At 35.4% G+C, this 24421-nt stretch overlaps 2 protein-coding genes across 15 annotated transcripts in view; one reads left to right on the forward strand and one right to left on the reverse strand.

The window, feature by feature from the left end:
* The window catches only part of BBIP1 (BBSome interacting protein 1), a 1212900-nt gene that overhangs the window by 55868 nt on the left and 1132611 nt on the right, over window positions 1–24421 (reverse strand). The gene's annotated exons all lie outside the window — the stretch shown is intronic.
* SHOC2 (SHOC2 leucine rich repeat scaffold protein) overlaps window positions 1–24421 on the forward strand; it is a 91700-nt gene that overhangs the window by 34451 nt on the left and 32828 nt on the right. For both annotated transcript variants that reach the window (XM_050804408.1, XM_050804409.1), the window contains exon 2: window positions 9053–9989. In XM_050804408.1, coding sequence (XP_050660365.1) covers window positions 9287–9989 — 703 coding nt within the window. In that variant the 5' untranslated portion in view covers window positions 9053–9286. The remainder of the gene's footprint in view (window positions 1–9052; window positions 9990–24421) is intronic.

Below are 24421 nucleotides of genomic sequence, written 5' to 3' on the forward strand. Positions count from 1 at the left end.
CGAATGTTGTCTTTTACTGAAATGGAGCAGTTTGGGATAAAGATCTGATTGGGAAGGAAATCAAGTCTGATGCAAATGAGGTAGGAGGTTTTTAGAGAGATTGGGGGGAAAATCTATTGATTATCTCAGTTCAGTTTAAAAGACACTTATTGAGGTCTCTGTATGCAGAATTTTGTGTAGACTCATTAACTGCTGACTTAATAAATTCTTACTTGCAATATCATGTGTGGGACATCTGTTAACCTGTAGTGTGAAAGGGAATTCAGGGGGAAAACAGAATCTTTTAACCAAGAAATACATAAATATGACTTTATGTCATTGCTCTGTTTTCTGTAATTTTTGTTTCAACCAAAATATTATAATTTCTTTTTTACTAAAGCACATTGTCCTAGAGTAGAAATGGAAATATGAGACTTAATTACATGTTTTATTTTCTGATATTACAATGTTCATTCAACACTGAACAAAGTTCCTGTTCTCATTGAAGAGTTAGGGGGAAGGAAGGGTATAAAGGCATAAGGAACAGTTAAGCAAATAAAATAATATCAGATAATTTAAAGGTCATTGTCATCAAAATTGGAAGATACGACAGAGTTGTAAATGATGGAAACCTTATTAAATATATGCTTTTTAAGTACATGGGTCAAGCAACCCAAATATATGGGTATGTATGGGTAGCACATGCACTGACACATGTAGAGAATTAAAGTGTAGGCTTTGCAGAGTCACCTGTAATAGCTTCCTCTGCTATCTGCATGTGCCTAACTGCCTGAAATGACTCCTGTGCATCCAACAGGTTTTTTACGTTTAATTTTTTTTTTTGAAACAGAGTTTCACTCTTGTCACCCAGGCTGGAGTACAGTGGCGCTCACTGCACTCCACCTGGAGTGCCTGGAGTCTCCGCTCACTGCAGCCTCTGCATCCAGGGTTCAAGTGATTCTCCAGCTCAGTCTCCCGAGTAGCTGGGATCACAGGTGTGCGCCAGCGCACCCGGCTAATTTTTTTTTGTATTATTAGTAGAGACTGGGTGTCACCATGTTGGCCAGGCAGGTCTCAAACTCCTGGCAACATTTTATACCTTAAGACCACTCCGCTTCTTTGGATATAACTGCTTGCAATTCTGCTTATTTGCCTAATGTCCTGTGATACTTTGCTGCTTTTTAAAAAATCTTTGTTTTTCACAGCAGCACTCCTTGTCCTAAAATATGTTGAAATTGTGGAATAAAAAGTTGAAGACTTTTCCAGTTTGAAAACTCTTCTTACGTGTTAAAAAATGATAGTCTTGTATAACATGAATGTTGTAAATCTTACATTTATCTTGATCTGCTTGGGTTTAGATTGTCTGCTTCCGTTACCTTATATAATCATTATGTATTTCATGTTTATGAGAAATAAAAAATAAATGATTGGGCTGTGGGCAAAATCCTTTTTTTTAAATAACAAACTATGGCTCAAGCCTGTAATCCCAGCACTTTGGGAGGCCAAGATGGGCGGATCACAAGGTCAGGAGATCGAGACCATCCTGGCTAACGCGGTGAAACCCCATCTCTACTAAAAAATACAAAAAACTAGCCAGGCGTGGTGGCGGGCGCCTGTAGTCCCAGCTACTCGGGAGGCTGAGGTAGGAGAATGGCGTAAACCCGGGAGGCAGAGCTTGCAGTGAGCTGAGATCTGGCCACCGCAGTCCAGCCTGGGCGACCGGGAGAGACTCTGTCTCAAAAAAATAAAAAATAAAAAAATAAAGTATTCCTTTTAATGTGTATATATTGCCAGTGAAATATCTCATAAGTAGCTGCTGCTTGTAAGTAAGTTAGATATATTTGTAGCCTCTTTAATTGAAAGAAAAATTTTAGTTGACCTGCAGAGTTAGACATCAGGGTACCTTTTCTGGTGAACCTGGAACTTTGTTCAGAGATCAAGAAAACAAGCTCTTTATTGGGCGTTTGTCCTAAGGCAACATTAACTTAATAGAGATTTTCTTTCTGTAATTTGCTGATCTTTGTATTTAAGTTTGGAAATAGCAGTATTCATAAATGGGTACCTTTGGTTGTAGTATTGTTCCATGCTTTCATGCCATTCAAATGGTTCATCAGATAAGAAATGTTATTGTAGTCAGCAAGATTGGTTAGAATAGTGCCCTGAATATCAATAGCTCTGTATTCTAGTTTCAGCAACTCAGTGCCTCCAATACGCGCTTGAGTAAATCAGCGCATTTCTTCTCAAATTCTTAGGACTGTTGTGATTGAAAGCTTATTGCTTTGTTTTGCCATAATTTACTGTCTTTTTAGCTTTTTAATGCTCGTCTGTTATACCAACTCTTTGACTTAATTGAACATAGTTTTTTACCTGGTGTGTATAATGCCGTGCTTATATGTTTGTGGATAAATGTAAATTCTCCTGCAGGAAGAACATCAGATTCTTAATCGGTAAGACATCCCCTCACCCCACCCCCACAATTTCCAAGTCACTCTTCCAGTTCCTTGATCTCTCCCTTTTCCTCTAATTATCTAAGAAACGAATAGCTTATTAGGTTCACTTTTTTCTCCTTGCCAGCCCAAACTGTACTGTCTGGTTCCTTATTGTTCTGCCACACTTGCTCTGTGAATCCCCTCAACTTTAAATTAATTTAGGAATACAATTTAGATTGCCAAATACAGTTTTGAAGATTGATGCCACTACAAATTAATGATATCAAAATTTATCAGACTCAGCAATTTTATTTATCTCTGGTCTATGTCCTCATCCATTCCCTTTTTACTTCTTTCATCAACCCCTTAGCAAACTTTGCCTTTCTTGCTCTCAACAGATTAATTTGCTTCTGTTTCACCAAACGAATATGATTCTGTATGTAACTGGAGATGATAATCTCACTTAACTCTCTCTTATTCCTCTTCCCTTCAAACAAAATTTGTTTGTAGCTGAATCCATTCTCATTTTTTAATTGAAAGGAAAAAAGATCCTTCTTCTCTAAGGCTAAGTTTTCTGCCAGTATGCTGTGTATTTTTGACTACTCCTTCCTTCTAAAATTTAAATAGATGAACTGGCTGCTGCTTTGACAATACCCTTTCCTAGTTTATGTGTACCTCTGTTTCTCTTTGAGGGCTTTGTCATCCATCCATTTCTTTCTTTTTTTTTTTTTTTGAGACGGAGTCTCGCTCTGTTGCCAGGCTGGAGTGCAGTGGCGTGATCTCGGCTCACTGCATCCTCTGCCTCCCGGTTCAAGCGATTCTTCTGCCTCAGCCTCCTGAGTAGCTGGGACTGCAGGTGTGCACCACCATGTCCAGCTAATTTTTGTATTTTTAGTAGAGACAGGGTTTCACCATATTGGCCAGGATGGTCTCGATCTCCTGACCTCGTGATCCGTCCACCTCGGCCTCCCAAGGTGCTGGGATTACAGGCATGAGCCACTGCACTTGGCCCATCCATCCATTTCTAAATATTTATCTTCCGCAGAGTACCAGTATCATCTTCTACATGCATTTTGTGGATATTCTCATTTCAAACCTTTGCTGTTGACACCAAAGCTGTATCTTTATTTCTAGCCCAGACCTCCCTCCTTTATTCTAAAATCACATTTTCAAGTGTGGACTAGACTAGAATCTCAGTATAAATTTGTTCAAAATTTTACTAATTTTCTTTTTTTCTATGTTCCCTGTCTTGAATAATCATGCTGCATCCACCTGATTTAAGCTGTCAACTCAGACATTACCCTGAATCCCTTCCTTCTGTCTACTCCTGTTCATCCCCAGCTGCTTTCTGTCTCTAGAATTTTTCCTGTGTTTTCCTAGTACCTTTGTAGTTTAAACCAATTGTTCTCAAGTACATCAGACCTAATATCCCATTTATGCAACATTCTGTAACGGTTCCTTACTATTCTAAAATGATAGTAACCTACTTTATTTTTAAAAATCTATGTAATTTCTTAAAGGAGATACATAAGAAAAATATTGTACATTTTGTATGTTATATAAATGCTTAGGCACAATGATATTAGAAAACAATGAAGAATTTATTATACATTTTATGTTTCAGTACTTAAGTGTTCAAGCACGATACCAGAAAGCAATGAAGAGCAAAAATTTGTACATATGTCATGAATGTAATTGTTAGAAGTGCAAACTGATATGGATGTGTTATATTTGTGACTCGGATACCAAGATCAGTATGAGTATCAGTGATCATCAGAAATAACAAATAACTCTTAAAGAATAGTGCAAAAGTACTGCAATTTTTGTGTAAAATGGAATTAGATTCAAGGTGCTCAAAATTATAAACAGGTATTTCACCTAGTTACACAGGTTGAATATTTGTAGGTATTTGAAGGTTGTACAGTATGCAAGGATAGTTCTTATCTCCAGACCTGGCCCATTAAATGCCAGTAGCATTTCTCTAAACATTGAGACAACCTAAAGTGAACCTACAAAATTCCAAAATACTGTAGCTAAAAATAGTTAGATTGTACCTTTATCATGTTTGGCGTGGACTATTGCAGTGACTTCCAAATTTGCCTCTACATAGAATCACCTCGAAAACTCTTTAAACATACAGCTTACTGTTCCCTACCACAGATACTTATTTTGTTAGCATTCTTGGATTAGAGGCTAGGATTTCTAAGCTCCCCAGATGATTCTTGCTGAAAATGTCTGGCACTGATTGAACATTAGAGAATTCTTGCTGAAAATGTCTGGCACTGATTAAACACGAAATTATTAGCTTTTTAAATTTTCTGCCTTCCTTCTGAAGTCCTGTTTACAATCATTCTTAACAGTGTCAGGTAAATTTTGTTAAAATATGACCGTAATCATAGCCTCTTCTCCTTCAGGAGTCCTTTACTGGCTTTTTATATTTACTCTTGGCAGCCCCTGAGAGTATACTGCTGGAACATTAGAGTTGAAAGAATCATGATGTCTGCATGATAAAGTCCAAATTACTAAATTTGAATAACCAGCCTTTCCAAATTTGGCAGCCTACATTTTTTACTTCTTGTGTCCAATTTGCATAAAAATATAGTTCCTGAAAGGAATGATTTAAAACCTGACACTGACTTATGACAGGGCTTGGCAAACTATGGCCTCATGGCCAAATCCAGTTTGAGGTCTGTTTTTGGCAGAGTTTTATTGAAACACAGCCACTCTTACTCATTTGCATATTGTCTACTTTTCTGCTAAAATGACAGAATTGAGTACCTGTAGCAGAAAGCAATCTGTCTTGCAAAGCCTCGAGTGTTTAATATCTGACACTTTACAGAAAAAGTTTGCTCACCCTTGACTTAGAAGCTATTAGAAGCCTAAATGAATTGTAATCAACACCCTCATATAATCATGATTTGGATGTTTATCTCCGAAATCCTACATGGGATGGGGGAAGAATATATCTGGGCTTTCGAGTCCTTACCAGGCTGACCTGGTTTTGAATTTTTCGTTAGTCACTTAGTAGGTATCTGACTTTGGTGCCTCAGTTTTCTCATCTGTAAACTGGGACTAGAGGAACTCTTAGGAATTTGAAATTCAGAGTTTTCATAATTTGGAATATAGTTAATGTACCAGAGAAAAATGGTATCAACTCAGAGCTCCACCAAGTTTGTAGTTTTTGTTTTGTTTTTGGGGAATCTCTCTCTGTTGCCCAGGCTAGAGTGCAGTGGCGCAACCACTGCCGTCTTAGCTCACGGCAACCACTGCCTCTTGGGTTCAAGCGATTCTCCTGCCTCAGCCTCCCGATTAGCTGGGATTACAGGCGCCCGCCACCACGCTCGGCTAATTTTTGTATTTTTTAGTAGAGATGATGTTTCACCATGTCAGTCAGGTTGGTCTCGAACTCCTGACCTTAAGTGATCCACCTGTCTCAGCCTCCCAAAGTGCTAGGATTACAGACGTGTAATCCTAGCAAATTTGCCACGCCTGCCAAATTTATAGTTTTTTTGTTTGAGGTCACTAATGGTTAAATGTATTCAAGGGAGCTAACATATCAAGTGCTTCATATGTGGTAGTTATTAGGTGGAGGTGAATAAGAGAGTCCTCTGGGGTAGTAAAGATCCCAGTATAAAAACCTCCTTGCCAGCCTCAGCTTAATTATTGATGCAGTTTTACGCTTTTATCACTAGATTTCAAGCATTTCGAGACTGGGTACTGTGTATTCTATTACCTAAGTGGGTACAAGATTCAAATTGTGTGCAAATATAGCCTTCCCCCAAAACATAGTGGAGTTGAAGTGATTAAAAAACAACTATTAAATAAATAACTTATTTCCAAGAAACATGAAAGATTACTCTCAATATGTTTTCTTATCTAAAATGTTTGACAGTGTCACCTGATTCAGGTCTGAACTAGATCCAGAACTTAATTTTTGACTGTCAGATAACTTGTTAGTTCTCTTGGCCAAAAATATTTTTACTGGATGTGAGAAATTTTTAGTTAATAGCTAAGTCTGGCTGGTGAGTTAATTCCCTTAAGTAAAGCATAGTGATTTTGTCAAGGTCAAAAGCTTTATTCTCTGACTAGTTACATTTCTTATGAGCTATTACTGAACTATATATATCTGCAAATCTCATTAGGTACAAGAACTACAGGATGAGTTTGTGGGTCACTAGTTCAAATTCATCACCACTGCAGTAAACCCATCAGACAGTTCAATATCAGTCTGAATTTCAGATACAGTGGATAGTATTATAGATTATGGGAAGTCCTTTTAGATTTCAATGGGAACTTTATTAATAACTTGTATTTCCATTAATACAGTTTCTTGACCCACCCATTACCTTCAACCTTCATTATTTTTTAATTATATTTGAAAACTATAATATTAAATATACTGGTGTTCAGATTTTACATTTGGTCATATCTTGTATTTCCCGAACTTGATAAGCTTTTGCTGAGGCATTTATTTTTATAAAATACCTAGACCCCTTCTCCCTAAAACTTTGATTCAGTGATTTGTGATGGAGCCTGGAAATTTGTATTTTTAAACAAATATCTCAGGTCATGTATTTTCTTTTTTCATTTTTATCATTAGAAAAGTTTACTTTTTATTTCTTTCTAAGTTTTCTTACCTTTTAATAGGGATAGTCTTGTTCTATCCTCTGTACTTAATATATGTGATTTTACGCCTTATATATCTCATTTGATCTTTATATAGGAGGTGTCCTTCTAAATTTAGGATATACATATCTTGCTAAATAGAAATTTGATTCCAGAAACTTGATATAGTGACATTTCTTAAATACAAATTGATAAGCAATGCCTGTAACCCTTTAGCTATGCATACTTCCCATTATTTACAGTTGTATGGTTTTAGTAAATGTATTTTCATATTGGCTTATCAGCATTCTTTTCTGAATCAGTATCTCTAGAGTTTTTCTTAGTTTCTCTCCATTGTAGTGCAAAATAATTCTTTTCTTTTTTTCGAAAGGGGTGGGTAGTAGTAGATAGAGCTCTCCTGGTGTGCTAGCAAATAATGACGTGTTTGTTTAATTGTAGAATCTTATATACCAGTAAAGTTCACACTGTGCAGTTTCAGATTTACAGATTATTCATCCTCTACCCCAGTTCCTGTTATTTCTGCACATTTGACCGTTTGCTTCAGCAAAGTGACACATTTTCAGTGTCCTGTGCAAACTAAGCTCCATTCCTTATTCTAGGCAAAACTTTCTTTTTCATGACACCCATCTGTAATGCTTTGCTGCCTCTCCTTTAGTTGCTTGAACGCAACCCGTTAATCTAGGACTAGTTAGCCTAAGTCCTTCCTGTATGCTTTTCTCAACCGTTCTCACTGATACCAATTTTCTCAAAAGTGCTATAGCATATGCCACTCATCTGAGGATTTAATAATATACTGTCTTATCAATTACTTGTTATATGTGAGTGTTTTGGCTGTCTAAACTGCAAGCTTGTATATAGAGTGGGGTTCACATCCTGTAAAAATAAATTATTAGCAGAATCCTTAGCACTTAACATTATCACATCCTTTTGGTAGTCTGACAAAATTCTAATAACTGTTTTAACTGCTTAAGCTAGTCAGGTAAGAAGTTATTTTATCTTTAATCCCAAGTACCAAATAATTATCAGTTAGATAAATAGAGTTAACAATAGAGTCACAAAATAAGAATTACTAATTTTAAATTCCAAAACGTTTAGGGAGGACTGATTCCTTCCATAAATATTTTACTAATCTTTTTATCCTTTGCCAATCTTTTCGGCCTGTCATTTTACCAGCAAACTTTTTCTGCTTTTAAGAACTCTGTGCCATTGATCTTTCTCACTTTTTCAGTCCCTAGGATATTCACATCATCGGACATTGCCCTTTATCACTGGTTTTCAAAGATGATCCCCAGGTCTACCTCCATCAGAATCATATAGAGTGCTTATTAAAGTACGGATTCTTAATGCCCCTTTCCCTGAACTGTGCTGTTTTTCATACATATTTCACTTTGTTCATTTTTTTTCTTTTGCCAGACTGCTCTCCCTTCTATCTTCACCACCATTGAAATCCTTTCTATTATCTAAAGCTATCTGCCAATTGTAGATAGAACTGTTTTAGTGTAGTGGGTTAGGAACGTAGGCTGTGAGCACATACTACCTAATTTGGAATATTGGCTCCATCATGTTTCCAAGATCTCAAAGTTAGTTACTTAAAAATATTTCTGTGCTTTAGTGTTTCTTTATATAAAATGCGGATAACAATATATCTCATCGGGCTGTTGTATGTGTTATATTAATATATGTGAATTCCTCAGAATAATGCTAGTACATAGAAAGGACTTAATAAATATTAAGCTTATTGTTGTGGTTTCTTCCACTTTTTAGCTCTTACAAAATTTTATACTAAAGTAACTTACATTCTTACCTCTTCCTATTAGACTGCAAGTTTCTTAAAGGTAGAGCCAGCCTTATTAAGCTGTGTAGTTTTAAATGGATTTTTACATAATAAAGGATGTTCATAAATATTTAAGAATGAAATCAGAGGAAAATGACAAACTCTAATAAGATTGTTTTTCAGAGCCTATTTACTTAATATAAATTATCTAAAGTAATTTAATACTCTCTATATTATATTTCAGGAATTCTAATGAATCACTGATTGACCAGCACTATTTTACCAGTTGGAATGCATTATCAGAAATGGGCATAGTGCTTTTAGATCCAACATGTAACAGATGGATGTTACTGCATGCTGATTACTTCTTCGAGCCAGTACTTTTTTGATTGTGTAGGATCTTTGTCTCTTCATCTTTGAATTCAATTACTGGAAAATAAAAGGAGTTCATGTAGTTTTTGTCCAGGCTTGAGTCACCATGAGTAGTAGTTTAGGAAAAGAAAAAGACTCTAAAGAAAAAGATCCCAAAGTACCATCAGCCAAGGAAAGAGAAAAGGAGGCAAAAGCTTCTGGAGGTTTTGGGAAAGAGAGCAAAGAAAAAGAACCTAAGACCAAAGGGAAAGATGCCAAAGACGGAAAGAAGGACTCCAGTGCTGCCCAACCAGGGGTGGCATTTTCAGTTGACAATACGATCAAACGGCCAAACCCAGCACCTGGGACTAGAAAAAAATCCAGCAATGCAGAGGTGATTAAAGAACTCAACAAATGCCGGGAAGAGAATTCAATGCGTTTGGACTTATCCAAGAGATCTATACACATATTGCCATCATCAATCAAAGAGTTGACTCAATTAACAGAACTTTATTTATACAGTAACAAATTGCAGTCCCTCCCAGCAGAGGTGGGGTGTTTAGTAAATCTCATGACATTGGCTCTAAGTGAAAATTCACTTACCAGTTTGCCTGACTCTCTTGATAACTTGAAGAAGCTGCGGATGCTTGATTTACGGCATAATAAACTGAGAGAAATTCCTTCAGTGGTGTATAGGCTGGATTCTCTCACCACTCTTTACCTTCGCTTTAATCGTATAACTACTGTGGAAAAGGACATCAAAAACTTGTCAAAACTCAGCATGCTTAGCATTCGAGAGAACAAAATTAAACAACTACCTGCTGAAATTGGTAAGAGGCCTTGGATTATTATTATTTGTAGTATTTGTTATGCTAAATAATTTTGAGTGCTTTTTCATATCAAAAAATGCCTGATACTTGCCTAAAAACAGCTTATTTCTAAATTACAACTTTTTAAATGGTTTACTTTATTCCATTTTCAGCACTGTTAATAGTACACAGCTTGAAATTGTTTCATAGACTTAAAAAGTGAATTAGAAAATAGATGTAATTAGATCTTTCCCACACAACCTAATCTTCTTTTACTTTCGTTGGAGAATAAATTTAAAGAAGAAAAGATGTTTGCCTAATTTTCATGTTGTTGTTACCTGTTTTTAAAGTATCTGTTGATACAATTTTATTAGATATATGAAAACTACATTTTCTCATTCTCTGACTTTTCCATCTTTTTCTGAAAGATGTTTAAATTCACATCACTTTCTACCTAATTTACCACAAAAGGTTGACAAATCAGAGCTTTATGAAAGAGCAGTGTCATAAGAAAATAGGAAAAAAATTTTTCTTGCATCTTGAAAGTACTTACATGTTTATTAAAAATAACACAAGAATTTAGAACGGTAGAAGAAACGTCACCTGTAGCAAATGCAACGCTGTTAGCATTTTGGTAATTTTCATTCCAGTCTTGTATATAAAGCTAACTTGTACTAAAACAAAGAAAATGTTTTTTAAAGCCTGGTAGTAGGAGAAAAACATAGGGAATATACACATGTGAACATGTCAGTAAAAAATAAAAAATTAGTTCTGGCATTTTTAATTATGGAAAAACATTCTGAAACATTTGGAATATAGTAATCCATTGACATCAGTTTTGAAAAATTGATAAAGGTATTGCCTTTGTGGGCCCTTTTTATAAGATTTATAAAAATCGTCATAAAATGTTGATTATGAAGCTTTTTAAAGGATGTTTTCTTTTTGTATTAAAGGTAGTTTATTTTATTCTGAAAAAAATAAAGATTATATTGTTGCTTTCAGTATTGGTCTTATAATGAGTGATAAACTTTCTGATTTTTAGGCTTTGCAGCTTTTCAAAGATATGATATTCTGTGGATGTTTTAATATTTTGTTTAGCTTTGAAAAAAGATGTGGTTTAAATTTTAAGTATGACTTGTTACATTTAACTCTTAACTAGACAATCCAAATGTTAATTAAATTTTGGTTTAATTTAATGTGTTTAGAAAATTTATGATAGGTTTTCTCAAGTAATGTACTACAGAGTATGACTTACTCATGAGATATTAAAATATTCCCAGGAATTTCTGAGTGAAAATGCTCCATTCCATGTCTTCAGATAGAAATGTGGTTGTTGAAGGACTTGTTTTAGTGTCATATTTAGTCAAAATTTGACCTGCGTGTTATGGCTCGTGGTATGGAATAGAATTACAGGCAGTTGGAGAAATAAATGCTGAATTTCTACATAGAAATATAAAAGTTATTTCCTGTCTTTGTTTTTACTGTTTTGTGTAAGTGTTACACTCAGTACTAAAAGTCTGACTTTAATTCACAAATCTCTAAGGACTTTTTCCATAGAAATGCTATCATATTACCTAGGAATTAACATACATATATGTTCTTGAGCATATAGATAGCATTTTTATTAAAAAGTGAATGTATCTTTTAAAATTGGCATATTTTAAGTAATTATATGGATTGTATTTGTGGCTACCTAGTCTTTTGACCTTTATTCCTAAATTGTAATTTTAAAAACAGCCATTGAATTTGTTAATGGGCTCCTTCCCATAATTAGTGACATTACTAAAGTTTGTGTTTTTGTAATTGCTGGAGTTCTGTAAAAATGGTAATATCGTAAGTGTTGCTTGTTTCATTCTAAGCAGGGCATCAGAAAGTAAACTGCTTTTAAAAGTATAATTTAATGTTTCTCATAAGGAATTATGATTTATAAAGTTTAACTTAGATGCATGGATCTGGGGCAAACATGCAGAAGTCTGCGTCATCTGTTTCTTTATAGGGAATAAGAAAATAAATGTTAGTAAAAATAACATCATAATAAGAATGGCTGTTGTTTGAGCACATGAATCATAATACTATACATTGTTCTGTCCGTGTATACGTTAAATATACTATCTTATATCCTTACGGTAACCCAATGAAATAGGTATTTTTCCCATTGTACTGAAGAAGGAACTGACAATGTAGGAAAATTAGGTAATTTACCGAAGATCATGCTTCTAGGTTGGCAGAGTCAGAATTTGAAATGTAAGTCTTGGTCGTTTCCACTATACTGTCCCCACAATCTAGAAAAGTGGGTACCACCCCCATAGATTTTGATTCTCTGGTAGCTCCAGGGTCTGTACTTTTAAAGTGTATCCTGTGTTATTTTATGTGCAACTGCAGTTGAAAGCCATTGCACAAGATTTGGGGGGAGGATTGGGTTTAACAGTTTAATTAGAATATAATTCACATACCGTACAATTTACACATTAAAAATAAACAATTCAGTGATATTTAGAATATTCAGATTTATGTAACCATCAGAGATAATGTTAGAACATTTTCAGTACCTCCAAAAGAAACTCTGAACCCTTAAGCAATCACTCCTGATTTCTGCTAACTCATTAACCCTAGGCAAACACTAATCTACTTTCTGTCTCTATAGATTAGTGTTTTCTCTGGATGTTTCCTATAAATAGAATCGTATAATATGTGGTCTCTTATGACAGGTTTCTTTTAATTTGCATAATATTTTCAAGTCTCATCAAGGTTATAGCATGTATCAGTACTTCATTCCTTTTTATTGCTGAATAATAGTTCATTATATGAGCGTACCACATTTTATTCATTTATCAGTTGTCAGACATTTGGGTTGTTTGTGCTTTCTGACTGTTACGAGTATAGTTACTGTATTTGTGTACAAGTTTTTGTGTGGACATTTGTTTTCACTTCTCTTGAGTATATACCTAGTAGAATTGTTGAGTCACATGGTAACTCTGTTTAACCTTTTGAGGGACTACTAGACTGTTTTCCAAAGGGACTGCAACATTTTACATTCCTACCAGTAGTGTTTGAGGATTCCAATTTCTCTGCATTCTCAGTATCCTTGTTGTTATCTGTCTTTTCTTATTATAACCATTCTATGGTGTGAATTCGTATCTCATTGTAGTTCTGATTTGCAGTTTCCTGATCACTATATATTTGTTTTTAATTCTTGAGAGCTATCTTTTATTGTAACAGAAAGACAGAAATAGTTATTTTCTGTGATGTAGATCTTGCTTTAATGGGTTTTTAATTTAAAAGAAGTTCTGAGCTCCTTGGAGAATGTTTATAAAATAAGACCTGTGCTCAATGATCAAATAAAATGAAAATTTGACATTTTTTAAAGTGTTAAACACCTTTAATATAATTTATTTGACTTACTGCAGAAACCCATAACAGGGAATTTTTAATTCAAAATATATGCTAATTATAGTTTTGTTAAACTTTCATTTATGCATATTAGAGCTACATTATTTATAAATATATATTAGATTTATATTAGATGCTTATTCTTCATTGTTTGAATAAATATATCACTTTAAATCATGCCATCTAGTTTGTATTCAGCAGTATATTTGAGGAATGTAAGTTTTCAGCTGGGCACTGTGACTCATGCCTCAAATCCCAACTACTGGGAAGGCTGAGGCAGGAGGATCCTTGAGCCCAGGAATTGGAGGGGCAGTCAGTGATGATTGCGCCACCGCACTTCAGCCTGTGCAACAGAGCTAGACCCTATCTCTAAAAAATAAAAATAAATTTTTTTAAATTAGGAGTTTTCGAAATAGAGCCTACTATTTAGTTTAAATAATATAATTGGAATTTAACCACTGCACAAGGTTGGGCTATGCTGTTGCTTTGATAGGAAAAAAATATTAAAATTAGAACATTTATCCTTTTAAGCATTAATGTAATGCGATTTGATACCAGTGGTACATATTACATGGGTAAAAATTGGCAGAAAACAGTAAAAAGATACTGGAACAGACTGTTTAGAGCCAGAGATAATATATCAGAAAGTAGTTAAGAAAACTTTTCATTTGGTAATGTTCACTTACTTTTCTCCTTTTGTATGTTAAGGCATGGACAAATAAAGTAAACGTCCCCTCTTTTTGGGTTAAGTAGATAAATTGAAACCTTAGTCATTGCTTTCTTTTATAGATCAGTGATCCATTCCTTTTTTCTCCATTTCTAATCTTGAAAAAGACTCTTCACTCTACACAAAGACAGTCAAGAACCCATGTTTTCAGAGGGAAAACAGGAAATAACCACTTTTTTAAACCTCCTTTCCCAACTGATTGGTTCCTTTGAGTTTCCTGTTAAAGATGTGCTTTTGTATATTCTCTGTTTATGAGTGGGTTAGAGCAGGGGCCACCAGATAGTCAGTTTGAATAATGAATCTGTTTATTCAGGCAACTGTAGACAGTGAAGTTTTAAAGGATTTTATTTTTTTGGGAAGGAAATTGTTGCTCATTGAAACCAGATATAAACTTCATTTTGTATTTTGCTAATATTCCTGTGATTTCTTTTCTCTCTGAATTGTGTGTTTAGGATTTCTTCTCTTTCTTTAAAGTTTCCCTTATTTATTATTCTTTATAAAAACAGAAGTTGGAGTATTTTTAAAAATGTGTTCTACCTACATTGTAGGTTCAATAAAATGCTACATATTTATGTAGTATACAATTTCATGTGGGTCTAGTTGTCAACCTTTTTGCTTAGGAAAATTATCTGATATATTAAAGTATATGCTTTTTGAGAACCCAGATCATCTTCATTTACAAAGCAATTCTCACAGCATTCATATGTATGAGAAATAATAATTGTACTTATTTATGGTTTACAATGGTTTACAATGTGATGTTTCCGTACATGTATACAATGTGTGATGATCAAATCATGGTAATTAGCACATCCATCCCTCAAACATTTATCATTTCTTTTCATTGGACACATTCAAAATCCTCCTTACTAGCTATTTGAAAATATCCAATAAATTGCTGAAGTCACCCGACAGTGTTATGGAATAGCAGAATTTAGAACAGATAGAATTCCTCCTATCTAGCTGTAGTTTTGTGTCCATTAACCAACCTCTCCCCATCCCGCTGCTCCCCAATGCCCGCCACCCTTCTCAGCCTCTAGCAATCACTATTCTATTCACTACTTTGAGATCAAGTTTTTTAGCATGAGACAACATACAGTATTTATATTTCTGTGCCTGGCTCATTTAACTTAACATAATGTCCTTCAGGCTCATTCATGTTGCTGTGAATGACAGAATTTTATTCTTTTTTTGGCTGAATAGCATTTCATTGTGTATATATACCACATTTTCTTTCTTCATCTGTTGTTAGAGGTTGATTCCATATCTTGACTGTTGTGAATAGTGTTGTAATAAATAAGAGAGTGAAGATAACTGTTTGATATACTGATTTCCTTTCCTTTGGATATATACCCAGTAGTCGGATTATTTGGTCATATGGCAGGTTTTTGTTTAGTTTTTTGAGTAACCTTCATACTGTTTTCCATAGTGGCTGTACCAATTTATGGTACACCCGCCAACAGTGTATAAGAGTTCTTTTTCTGCATCCTCACCAGTATCTGTTGTTGTTGTTGTTGTTGTTGTTGTCTTTTTGATGATAGCCATTCCAATAGGGTTGAGATACCTTCTCATTGTACTTACGATTTTCATTTCCCTGATGATTAGTGATGTTGAGCATTTTTTCATATACCTTTTGGCCATTTGTATGTCTTGAGAAATGTCTATTTAGATTGTTTGCCGGCCGGGCGCGGTGGCTCAAGCCTGTAATCCCAGCACTTTGGGAGGCCGAGACGGGCGGATCATGAGGTCAGGAGATCGAGACCATCCTGGCTAACACGGCGAAACCCCGTCTCTACTAAAAAAAGTACAAAAAACTAGCCGGGCGAGGTGGCGGGCGCCTGTAGTCCCAGCTACTCGGGAGGCTGAGGCAGGAGAATGGTGTAAACCCCGGAGGCGGAGTTTGCAGTGAGCTGAGATCCGGCCACTGCACTCCAGCCTGGGAGACAGAGCGAGACTCTGTCTCAAAAAAAAAAAAAAAAAAAAAGATTGTTTGCCCATTTTTAAATCATCATGATGATTATTGTTTTGCTGTTGAGTTTCTTGTATATTAATCTATTATCAGATGAGTAGTTTGCATATATTTTCTTTCATTTTGCAGGTTGTCTCTTCAGTCTTTGTTTCCTTTGCTCTGCAGAAGTTTTTAGTTTGAAATAATTCAATTTGTCTATTTTTGCTTGGGTTTGCCCTACTTTTTGAGGTTTTACCCATAAAATCTTTGCCCAGACCATTGTCCTGAAGTGTTTCCCCTATGTTTCTTCTAGTAGTTTTATATTTTTGGTTCTTGACATGTAAGTCTTCAGTTTATTGAGTTGATTTTTTGTATATAGTGAGAGATAGGGATCTAGTTTCATTCTTCTGCATATATATATCCAGCTTTCTCAGCACCATTTCTTGAAGGGTTTGTCCTTTCTTCAATGTATATTCTTGGCTCCTTTGTCAAATATCAGTTGGCTGTAAATATGTGGATTTATTTCTGGGTTCTCTATTCCATTGGTCTATTGTCTGTTTTTATTCAGTACTGTGCATTTTGGTTACCCTAACTTTGTGTATACTTTGAGGTCATGCAGTGTGTTCCCTCCAGCTTTGTCCTTTTTGCTCAGTATTACTTTGGCTATTTAGAGTCGTCTGTGGTTCCACATGAACTTTAAGATATATATACATTTTTTTTTTTAAGAATATCATTGGCATTTTGATAGAGATTGCATTGAATCTGTAGATCACTTTGGGTGGTATGGTTATTGTAGCACTATTAATCCTTTCAATTCATGAGCGTGGAATGTCTTTCCATTTTTTGGTGCCTTTGAATTTCTTTCATTGTTTTCATCATAGAGCTTTTTCACCTCCTTAAATTTACATTTAAGAATCAGCATTTTAAAAATTACCTATTTGACTCAGTAACATTTATTGAAAACAAAATCAGTTTCTTACTATTCTGCGATATGGGGGTGTTAGACTTTATCATAAGTCAAATGATGTACATATAACCAACATATACATGTGTATATATTTAATATTTCTATATAAAAGCATATTGAACAGAGTCAGTAACTTTTTTCAAAAAGTTGACCTTAGAGATTTAGTTTAACTCCTATTATGTAATTTTTCTGTGAATTTTTTTAGACGTGAAGTGGTAGGCTTTCAATAAATGTGGCTTGAAGGAAATTTAATAAAGCTCAGTACTATTAACCTATTTTTATTTTATATTTTAGTATTATAGTATTATAATATGGTATTATTACTATAACTTTATAATATATAAAAACTAGTATTTTCAAGATTTTAGTATTATATATTTTTATTTTAGTATAGCATTATAATATTTCAGTTATATTTTCAGTATTAACTAAAATTGTAACTTATGATCACTAAAATTCTTGAAATTCTCTCAGGACTGCCAGGAGTGATACAATTGCTTATATGGTCCAGGTAACATTATTTAATAATCTCATTTGAATGTTTGTACAAATGCTAATAAGTAACTTACTTTAGCAGGAAAGAGAAATCAGTAAAGGGAATTCATAGTTGTTAATAAATAACTCCTTTCGACTGGGAACCAGCATGAAACATTAGAAACCTATAAATGAACTGTTTACTTATTACTGTTATGAAATTGTCATGCTTTTCACCAAACAACAAAAACCCAGAGAAGTTATTATTGCTAAAGGAGGCAAAAAAAGAACACAGAATAGCACTTTGGGAGGCCAAGGCAGGTGGATTACTTGAGCCCAGGAGTTTGAAACCAGCCTGGGCAACATGGCAAAACCCCATCTCTACAAAAAAGTAGCTGGGCATGCTGGCACACACCCACAGTCCCAGCTACGCATGAGGTTGAGGTGGGAGAGTCAGAGTCACGTGAGCCAGCAGGTTGAAGCTGCAGTGAGCTGTGACCTCGCCACTGTAGTCCAGCCTGGGTGGCAGAGACCCTGTCTCAGGAGGAAAAAAAAAAAGAACACAGAAAAATAGCACTTGAACTGTTTTAGAAGGATTTGATAGGTTCAAAGGAGACAGTTTACTTTCCATTTGGCTGAGATACGGGAAAGAGAGGGGGACAGACATGGTACCCTAAAGACAGCATGTTACAAAGTCAGAGGAACATTGTCACTTGTCCATGTCCCTTAGTTGCAGAAACACTTGCTTAGAAGAGTCCCTGAAGTCGTCTTTGTAATGAAAAGGGATAATTAAGCTTTTAAGACAAGTATAAATAATGTTCTGTTATAAAATCTGACCTCTCTAAATCTGTTCAAACTTGTGGGATGAGTATTTCCAACTCTTTTTAATTACATAGTTTTACAAATGTATTTTATTAAGATTTGCTATGTTATAGAGCTAAACTCTGAATATTTGAAAAATATCCCTATAAAGAACAAGGGTTATTTTAGAATGTAAGAATCCTAAATGTGAGTCAAGTAAGAGTAAAGGAGAGTTTATAACCGTGAAACAAACCTAAATTACTCATTTACCAATCTTTGATTGCCTACTAGGTACATTTTCAAAGGGCCTTTTTATATATTTCTAGATTTAATATACTAAAATTTTGTTAAGGATTTTAAAATCTGTATTCATCATTGATATTGATCTGTAATTTTACTTTCTTTTTTAAAAATTTTGGTCATGGTTTGGTATCAGGGTAATAATGTCCTCGTATCATAGAATGAGTTGAGACATGTTTCTTCCTCTTTTGTTTTATATTCTAGAAGGGTTTGTGCAGAATTAGTATTATTTCCTCCTTAAATGTTTGGTAGAATTTATCAGCCATACAATCTGGGAGTAGGGTTTTTTGTGTGTGTATGGACAAGTTTTGAATTTCAAATTCAGTTTATTTAATAGACACATAGTTACTCATGTTTTCTATTTGTTCTCTATTGAAAATTTGTGTTTTGATCTGTCAGGGCATTTGTCTATTTTGTGCAGTTTGTTGATTTTATTGGCTTAAAGTTCATATTTTTGTTAAGCTTTTAATGTTCCATATATATATATATATATATATATATATATATATATATATAGTGATGTTCCCTTTTCTATCTTGAAATTGGTAATTTGGGACTGCTCTCTTTGCTTATCAGTTTGGCTTGATGTGTATCAGTTTTGTTGATCTTTTAAAAAATCTTTTGTTTTTATGCTTTCTTGTTTTTATTTTTAATTCCTTGGGCTTAATACGATTTTCTTTGTTTTCTTAAATTGGTGGTTTAGATTGATTTCAGGCCTTTATTCTTTCATTATATAACTATTTCATAGCTAGAAATTTCCCTCAAAGTACTTTTTTAGTAGCACACAAATTTTGGTAGGTTGTCTTTTCATTATTCAAAATATTTTCTAAATATCCCTTGTTATTCTCTGATCCATGGATTATTAAGAAGTTAATTGTTCAGTTTCCAAATATGTGAGAGAGGTTTTCAGATTTTTTTTTTTTTTTTTTTTGCTTTGATTTATAAAATAGGGCTTGTCTTGATAGGTGTTCTAAATGCAGTTGAAGAAAAGACTGTATATTCTGCTGTTTTTTGGAGGATTGTAAAATATCAGCAAGGTCAAGTTGGTTGTTAATGTTTTACATTCAGCGGTGTCATACAGTGCTTGCATTGTATACCTTTTTCTAGCTTTTTAAAATGGGTTTTGTAAACAGCATATAGTTGGGTCTTGTGTTTCTGTCCTGCCTGACAGCCACTTGTTCCTTTTTTCCCTTCCTCTCATGCTTTCTTTTGGATTAAGTATTTTTTAAATGTAAGTTTCATCTATCTAAACTTTTGGCATATTAGTTACACATCTTTGTGGGATGTTTTTTAGTGTTTCCTCTGGTGTTTACAATACATATCATAACTTGACACATTTTACATTGAAATAATATTGTATTATTTTGCATATATTCTAAGAACTTCACAACAGAACACCTTTATTTCCCTCTTTCCATTCTTCGTACAACTATTGTCATTTTACTTCTTCACTATCGTAAGTCCCATAATAATACATTGATCCTATTTTGCTTTAAGGTTTAAATTATGTTTTTAAACAATTTTTCAACAATTTTTATTTTGAACAAATTTTAGACTTACAGAAAAGTTTCAAAACCATTTTGGAAGGTTTCCTTATACCCTTCGCTCAGTTTCTTGATATTAATTAACATCCTATATAACCATTGTATAGTGATCAGAACCAAGAAATTAACAGTGATACAGTACAATAAACTAAGTTACAAATTTTAGTTAATTTCACCGGTTTTTCCACTAATGTCCATTTTCTGTTCGCCCAGGCTGGAGTGCAGTGACGCGATCTTGGCTCACTGCAAGCTCCGCTTCCCGGGTTCATGCCATGCTCCTGCCTCAGCCTCCCAAGTAGCTGGGACTATAGGTGCCCACGACCACACCCGGCTAATTTTTTGTGTTTTTAGTAGAGACGGGGTTTCACCGTGTTAGCCAGGATGGTCTGGATCTCCTGACCTCGAGATCCGCCCACCTCGGCCTCCCAAAGTGCTGGGATTACAGGCGTGAGCCACCGCGCCCGGCCCATGTGACATTTTTAATAGTCATGTATGTGTCCATGGTATCCTCTGATCTTTGACAATCTGAAAGCAAAGACTGAAAGGCTTTCCTTTAATGGCATTGATACTTTTGCAGAGTACCACTCAGATGTTTTATAGCATATCACTCATTTTTCGTTTAATTTTTTTTTTTCATGACTAGTTTGAGTTTGGTTTTTTTGTCAGGGATACCACAGTGGTGATTGTGATGCCTTTTCCAGTGAATTATATCAATTCATATTGATAAGTCTCATTACTGGTGATTTTGACCTTGACCAGTTGGTTAATGTGATTTCTGCTGTGCTTCTCCACTTTAAAGTTAATATTTTTTTCTTTTAAATTTATCTTGGGAGATGTTTTTAGACTATGCAGATACCTTGTTTTTCCCTAATCTTTTGCTCACTAATTTTAGTATTCATTGCTGTATCTTCTCTTCTTTTTCTTCTTCTTCTTTTTTTTTTTTTTTGTGAGAGGGGGTTTTGCTCTTGTTGCCAAGGCTGGAGTGCGATGGCGCCATCTTGGCTCCTTGCAACCTCTGCCTCCCGGGTTCAAGCGATTCTCCTGCTTCAGCCTCCCGGGTAGCTGGAATTACAGGTGTACGCTACCACACCCGGCTAATTTTTGTATTAGTAGAGACGGGGTTTCACCACGTTAGCCAGGCTGGTCTCGAATTCTCCCCTCAGGTGATCCGCCCGCCTCGGCCTCTCAAAGTGTTGGGATTATAGGCGTGAGCTGCCGCACGCGGCCTCAAATCATTTTTTTTTTTTGCCCAAAGAACGTGCATTAACATATTGTAGTGTAGGTCTGCTCAAAATGAATTCGTTAAGCTTTATTTTAAAATCTTTATTTTGCTTTTTTTTTTTTTTTTTTTTTTGAGACAGGGTCTCCCTCTGTTACCCAGGCTTGAGTGCAGTGGTGTGATTATGGCTCACTGCAGCCTCGACCTCCTGGGTTCTAGTGATCCTCCCTCCTCAGCCTCCCGAGTAGCTGGGACTACAGGTGTGTGCACCATACCCAGCTAGGTTTTGTATCTTTTGTAGAGGCAGGGTCTTACCATATTGCCCAGAGTGGTCTTCAAACTCCTGGGCACAAGCATTCCACCCACCTCAGCCTCCCAGAATGTTGGGATTAAGAGTGTGAGCCATCACACCTTGCTGCCTTCATTTTTGAAAGCTGTTTTTCCTAATATAGAATGCTAGTTTGAAAGTTTCCTTTTTTCCCCCCTCAGTGTTTTAGAGACACCTCTCCATTTTCTTATAGCTTGCCTAGTTTTTAACAAGAAGTCTGCTGTTATTCTTATCTCGGAGTTTATGAGCCTCTTGGATCTGTAGGTTTATGGTTTTCATCAAAATTGGAAAAATTTTGGCCATTATTTCTTGTAACTTTTCCCTTTCTTGGTCCTGTTTTTTTTTTTTCTATTATCTGAGTCTCTAATTAAATATATATTAGACTTTACATTTTAGGTCATTGATGGTCTATTTGTCTGTGTGTGTCCGTGTATATTTTAGATAGTTTTATAGCTATTTTTTTGTTGCTGCTGTATATCATTTCTTCTTCAGTGTCTAAATCTACTGTTCTATACAATGAAGTTTTCATCTCAGGTATTTTATTTCTCACTTCCATACATTCCATTGGGTGTCATTTTTATTCAAGTTTTCTTTTACCTTGAACATATGGAGCTCATTGTTTAATAGCTTTTTCACTGTCCTTGTCTTATAGTTTCATCTTTTATTTTTGTTTCTGTTGCTACAGAATGACTTTTCTCCTTGTGTGGGTCTTATTTTCCTGCATCTTGCATGTCTAGTAATTTTTTTTTTTTTTTTTGAGACAGAGTTTTGCTCTTGTTGCCCACACTGGAGTGCAATGGTGTGATTTCGGCCCACCGCAACCTCCGCCTTCCGTGTTCAAGCAATTCTCCTGCCTCCTAAGTAGATGATATTACAGGCATGCACCACCACGCCTGGCTAATTTTGTGTTTTTAGTAGAGATGGGGTTTCTCCATGTTGGTCAGGCTGGTCTTGAACTCCCATCCTCAGGTGATCCTCTCGCCTCAGCCTCCCAAAGTGCTGGGTTTATAGGCATGAGCCACCATACCCATCCTACATGTTTAGTAATTTTTAATTGGATGTGAGCTTCATAAGATTTTCACATTGTTAAGTCTTGGATTTTGTTGTATTCTTTTAATAGTGCTGGACTTTGTCCTGGCATACAGTTAAATTTTTCTGTAGTCAGTTTAATCCTTTCTGGCTTGCTTTTAAGCTTTGTTATGGTAGTTTTAGTAGCCTTTTGTCTACATCTAATTTAGCCCCACTGCTAAGGTAATAAATTTTGATGACTCCCTGAAAATCTATATATTAGGAGGTCTGTTTTGTGACTGGTAGGAATTCAAACTATTCACAACCTTGTGTGACTGCTGGGAATTGTTTGGGTTGCTGCTGCTAGGTCTTTGCCTAGCCTTTGGTGGTTTGTTTGCACCTAATGTAGATAAGAATTTAGGCAAAGACTGAATAAGTCTTTCTTGCAGATTGCACAAATCTACTTGCTACTCTCTTCTGTCTCCAATTCTGCCTCACAAATTCTAACCATCTTGGCTTTCCTAGACTAAAATATTTTGCCCTAACAGTAATAACTATTGGCGCTTGTTCTGTATTCCTTCTCTGCTTTTTCTGTGACCTGGAACCTGCCTCCAGGCAGTAACCTGGGGCAATCATAGGACCTCCTATTGTTTTCCTTTGATACAAGGGAGCACAGTCATACATGGCTATTGTCTGCAGTCTGCAAACCATTTTCTCAAACATTTTTTTCATTTTCTAGTTGCATCCATGGTGGTAAATAGAAGACAGTCTAGTAATTCTTGATTGGCTAGTATAAATAGCTAGTACTGTAACTACTATGGATTCCGTTATCCTCTGAAAAGTATTACATTTTGTTCTGCTAGGCAGTTAAATTGCTGTTGAGTCACCTTGACCATAGAGACTTAGATTTAGCTCTTCTAAGGGTGATGCTATTTGGTTATATCCTTAAACCTAGGGTAAATTCCTTAGTTTTGAGATGTGGTCTTTACTCTCCTATGTTATAGCCCTCTTGGAATTTTGTTTTCTTACTCTCCAACAACTTGACAAGACTGAAAATCCAAACTCTTAAAGAACTTTGGCGACTGTTGAACTCTCTGCTCAGCTCCTTTAGCCTTTTAGCTGTGGTTCTCCCCTTGGACTCCTTGCAGTCTCCTCTCCCACATGCATTTTCGGAGTCAGGCAAACATTTGAGGAGTGTGTATTTGCAGATTTTAGGACTCTGCTCTTTGTGATTTCCTCCTTTACAGAGTATCCAACCTTGAATTCCAGTCACTCTTATAACCCTGAACCCTGTCCTTTGGCTTCTTGGTAGGACTTTGGCTTTTGACTTGAGATTTACTTTTCACCTGCAGATTTTTTAGTAACTTCATGGTAAAAGCTTTATAAAAAGGCATTTATGAAGGTGAATCTCATGTGATTGCTGTACTAGTTGTCTATTGTCGTATAACAAATTACTCTGAAAGATAACTCTTAAAACAACAATCATTTGTTACCTTATAGTTTATTTGGTTTGGGTATCAGGCACAACTTAACTGGACCTTCTGATTTAGGGTCTCTCACAAGATTTTTCAGTCATAGTGTTAGCCAGGGCTTGAGAAGGCTCACCTGGGAAAAGATTCACATCCCAGCTCATGTAGTTTTTGTTAGGATTTAGTTCCTAGCAGGTTGCTGGAGAGAGGGCTTCAATTTCTTGCTGACTGTTGGCTGGAGACTGCTCTTAGTTCCTTTTCACATGGGTCTTTTCAAC

The sequence above is a fragment of the Macaca thibetana genome, chromosome 9, assembly GCF_024542745.1.
Source record: "Macaca thibetana thibetana isolate TM-01 chromosome 9, ASM2454274v1, whole genome shotgun sequence".
Taxonomy (NCBI): Eukaryota; Metazoa; Chordata; class Mammalia; order Primates; family Cercopithecidae; genus Macaca; species Macaca thibetana.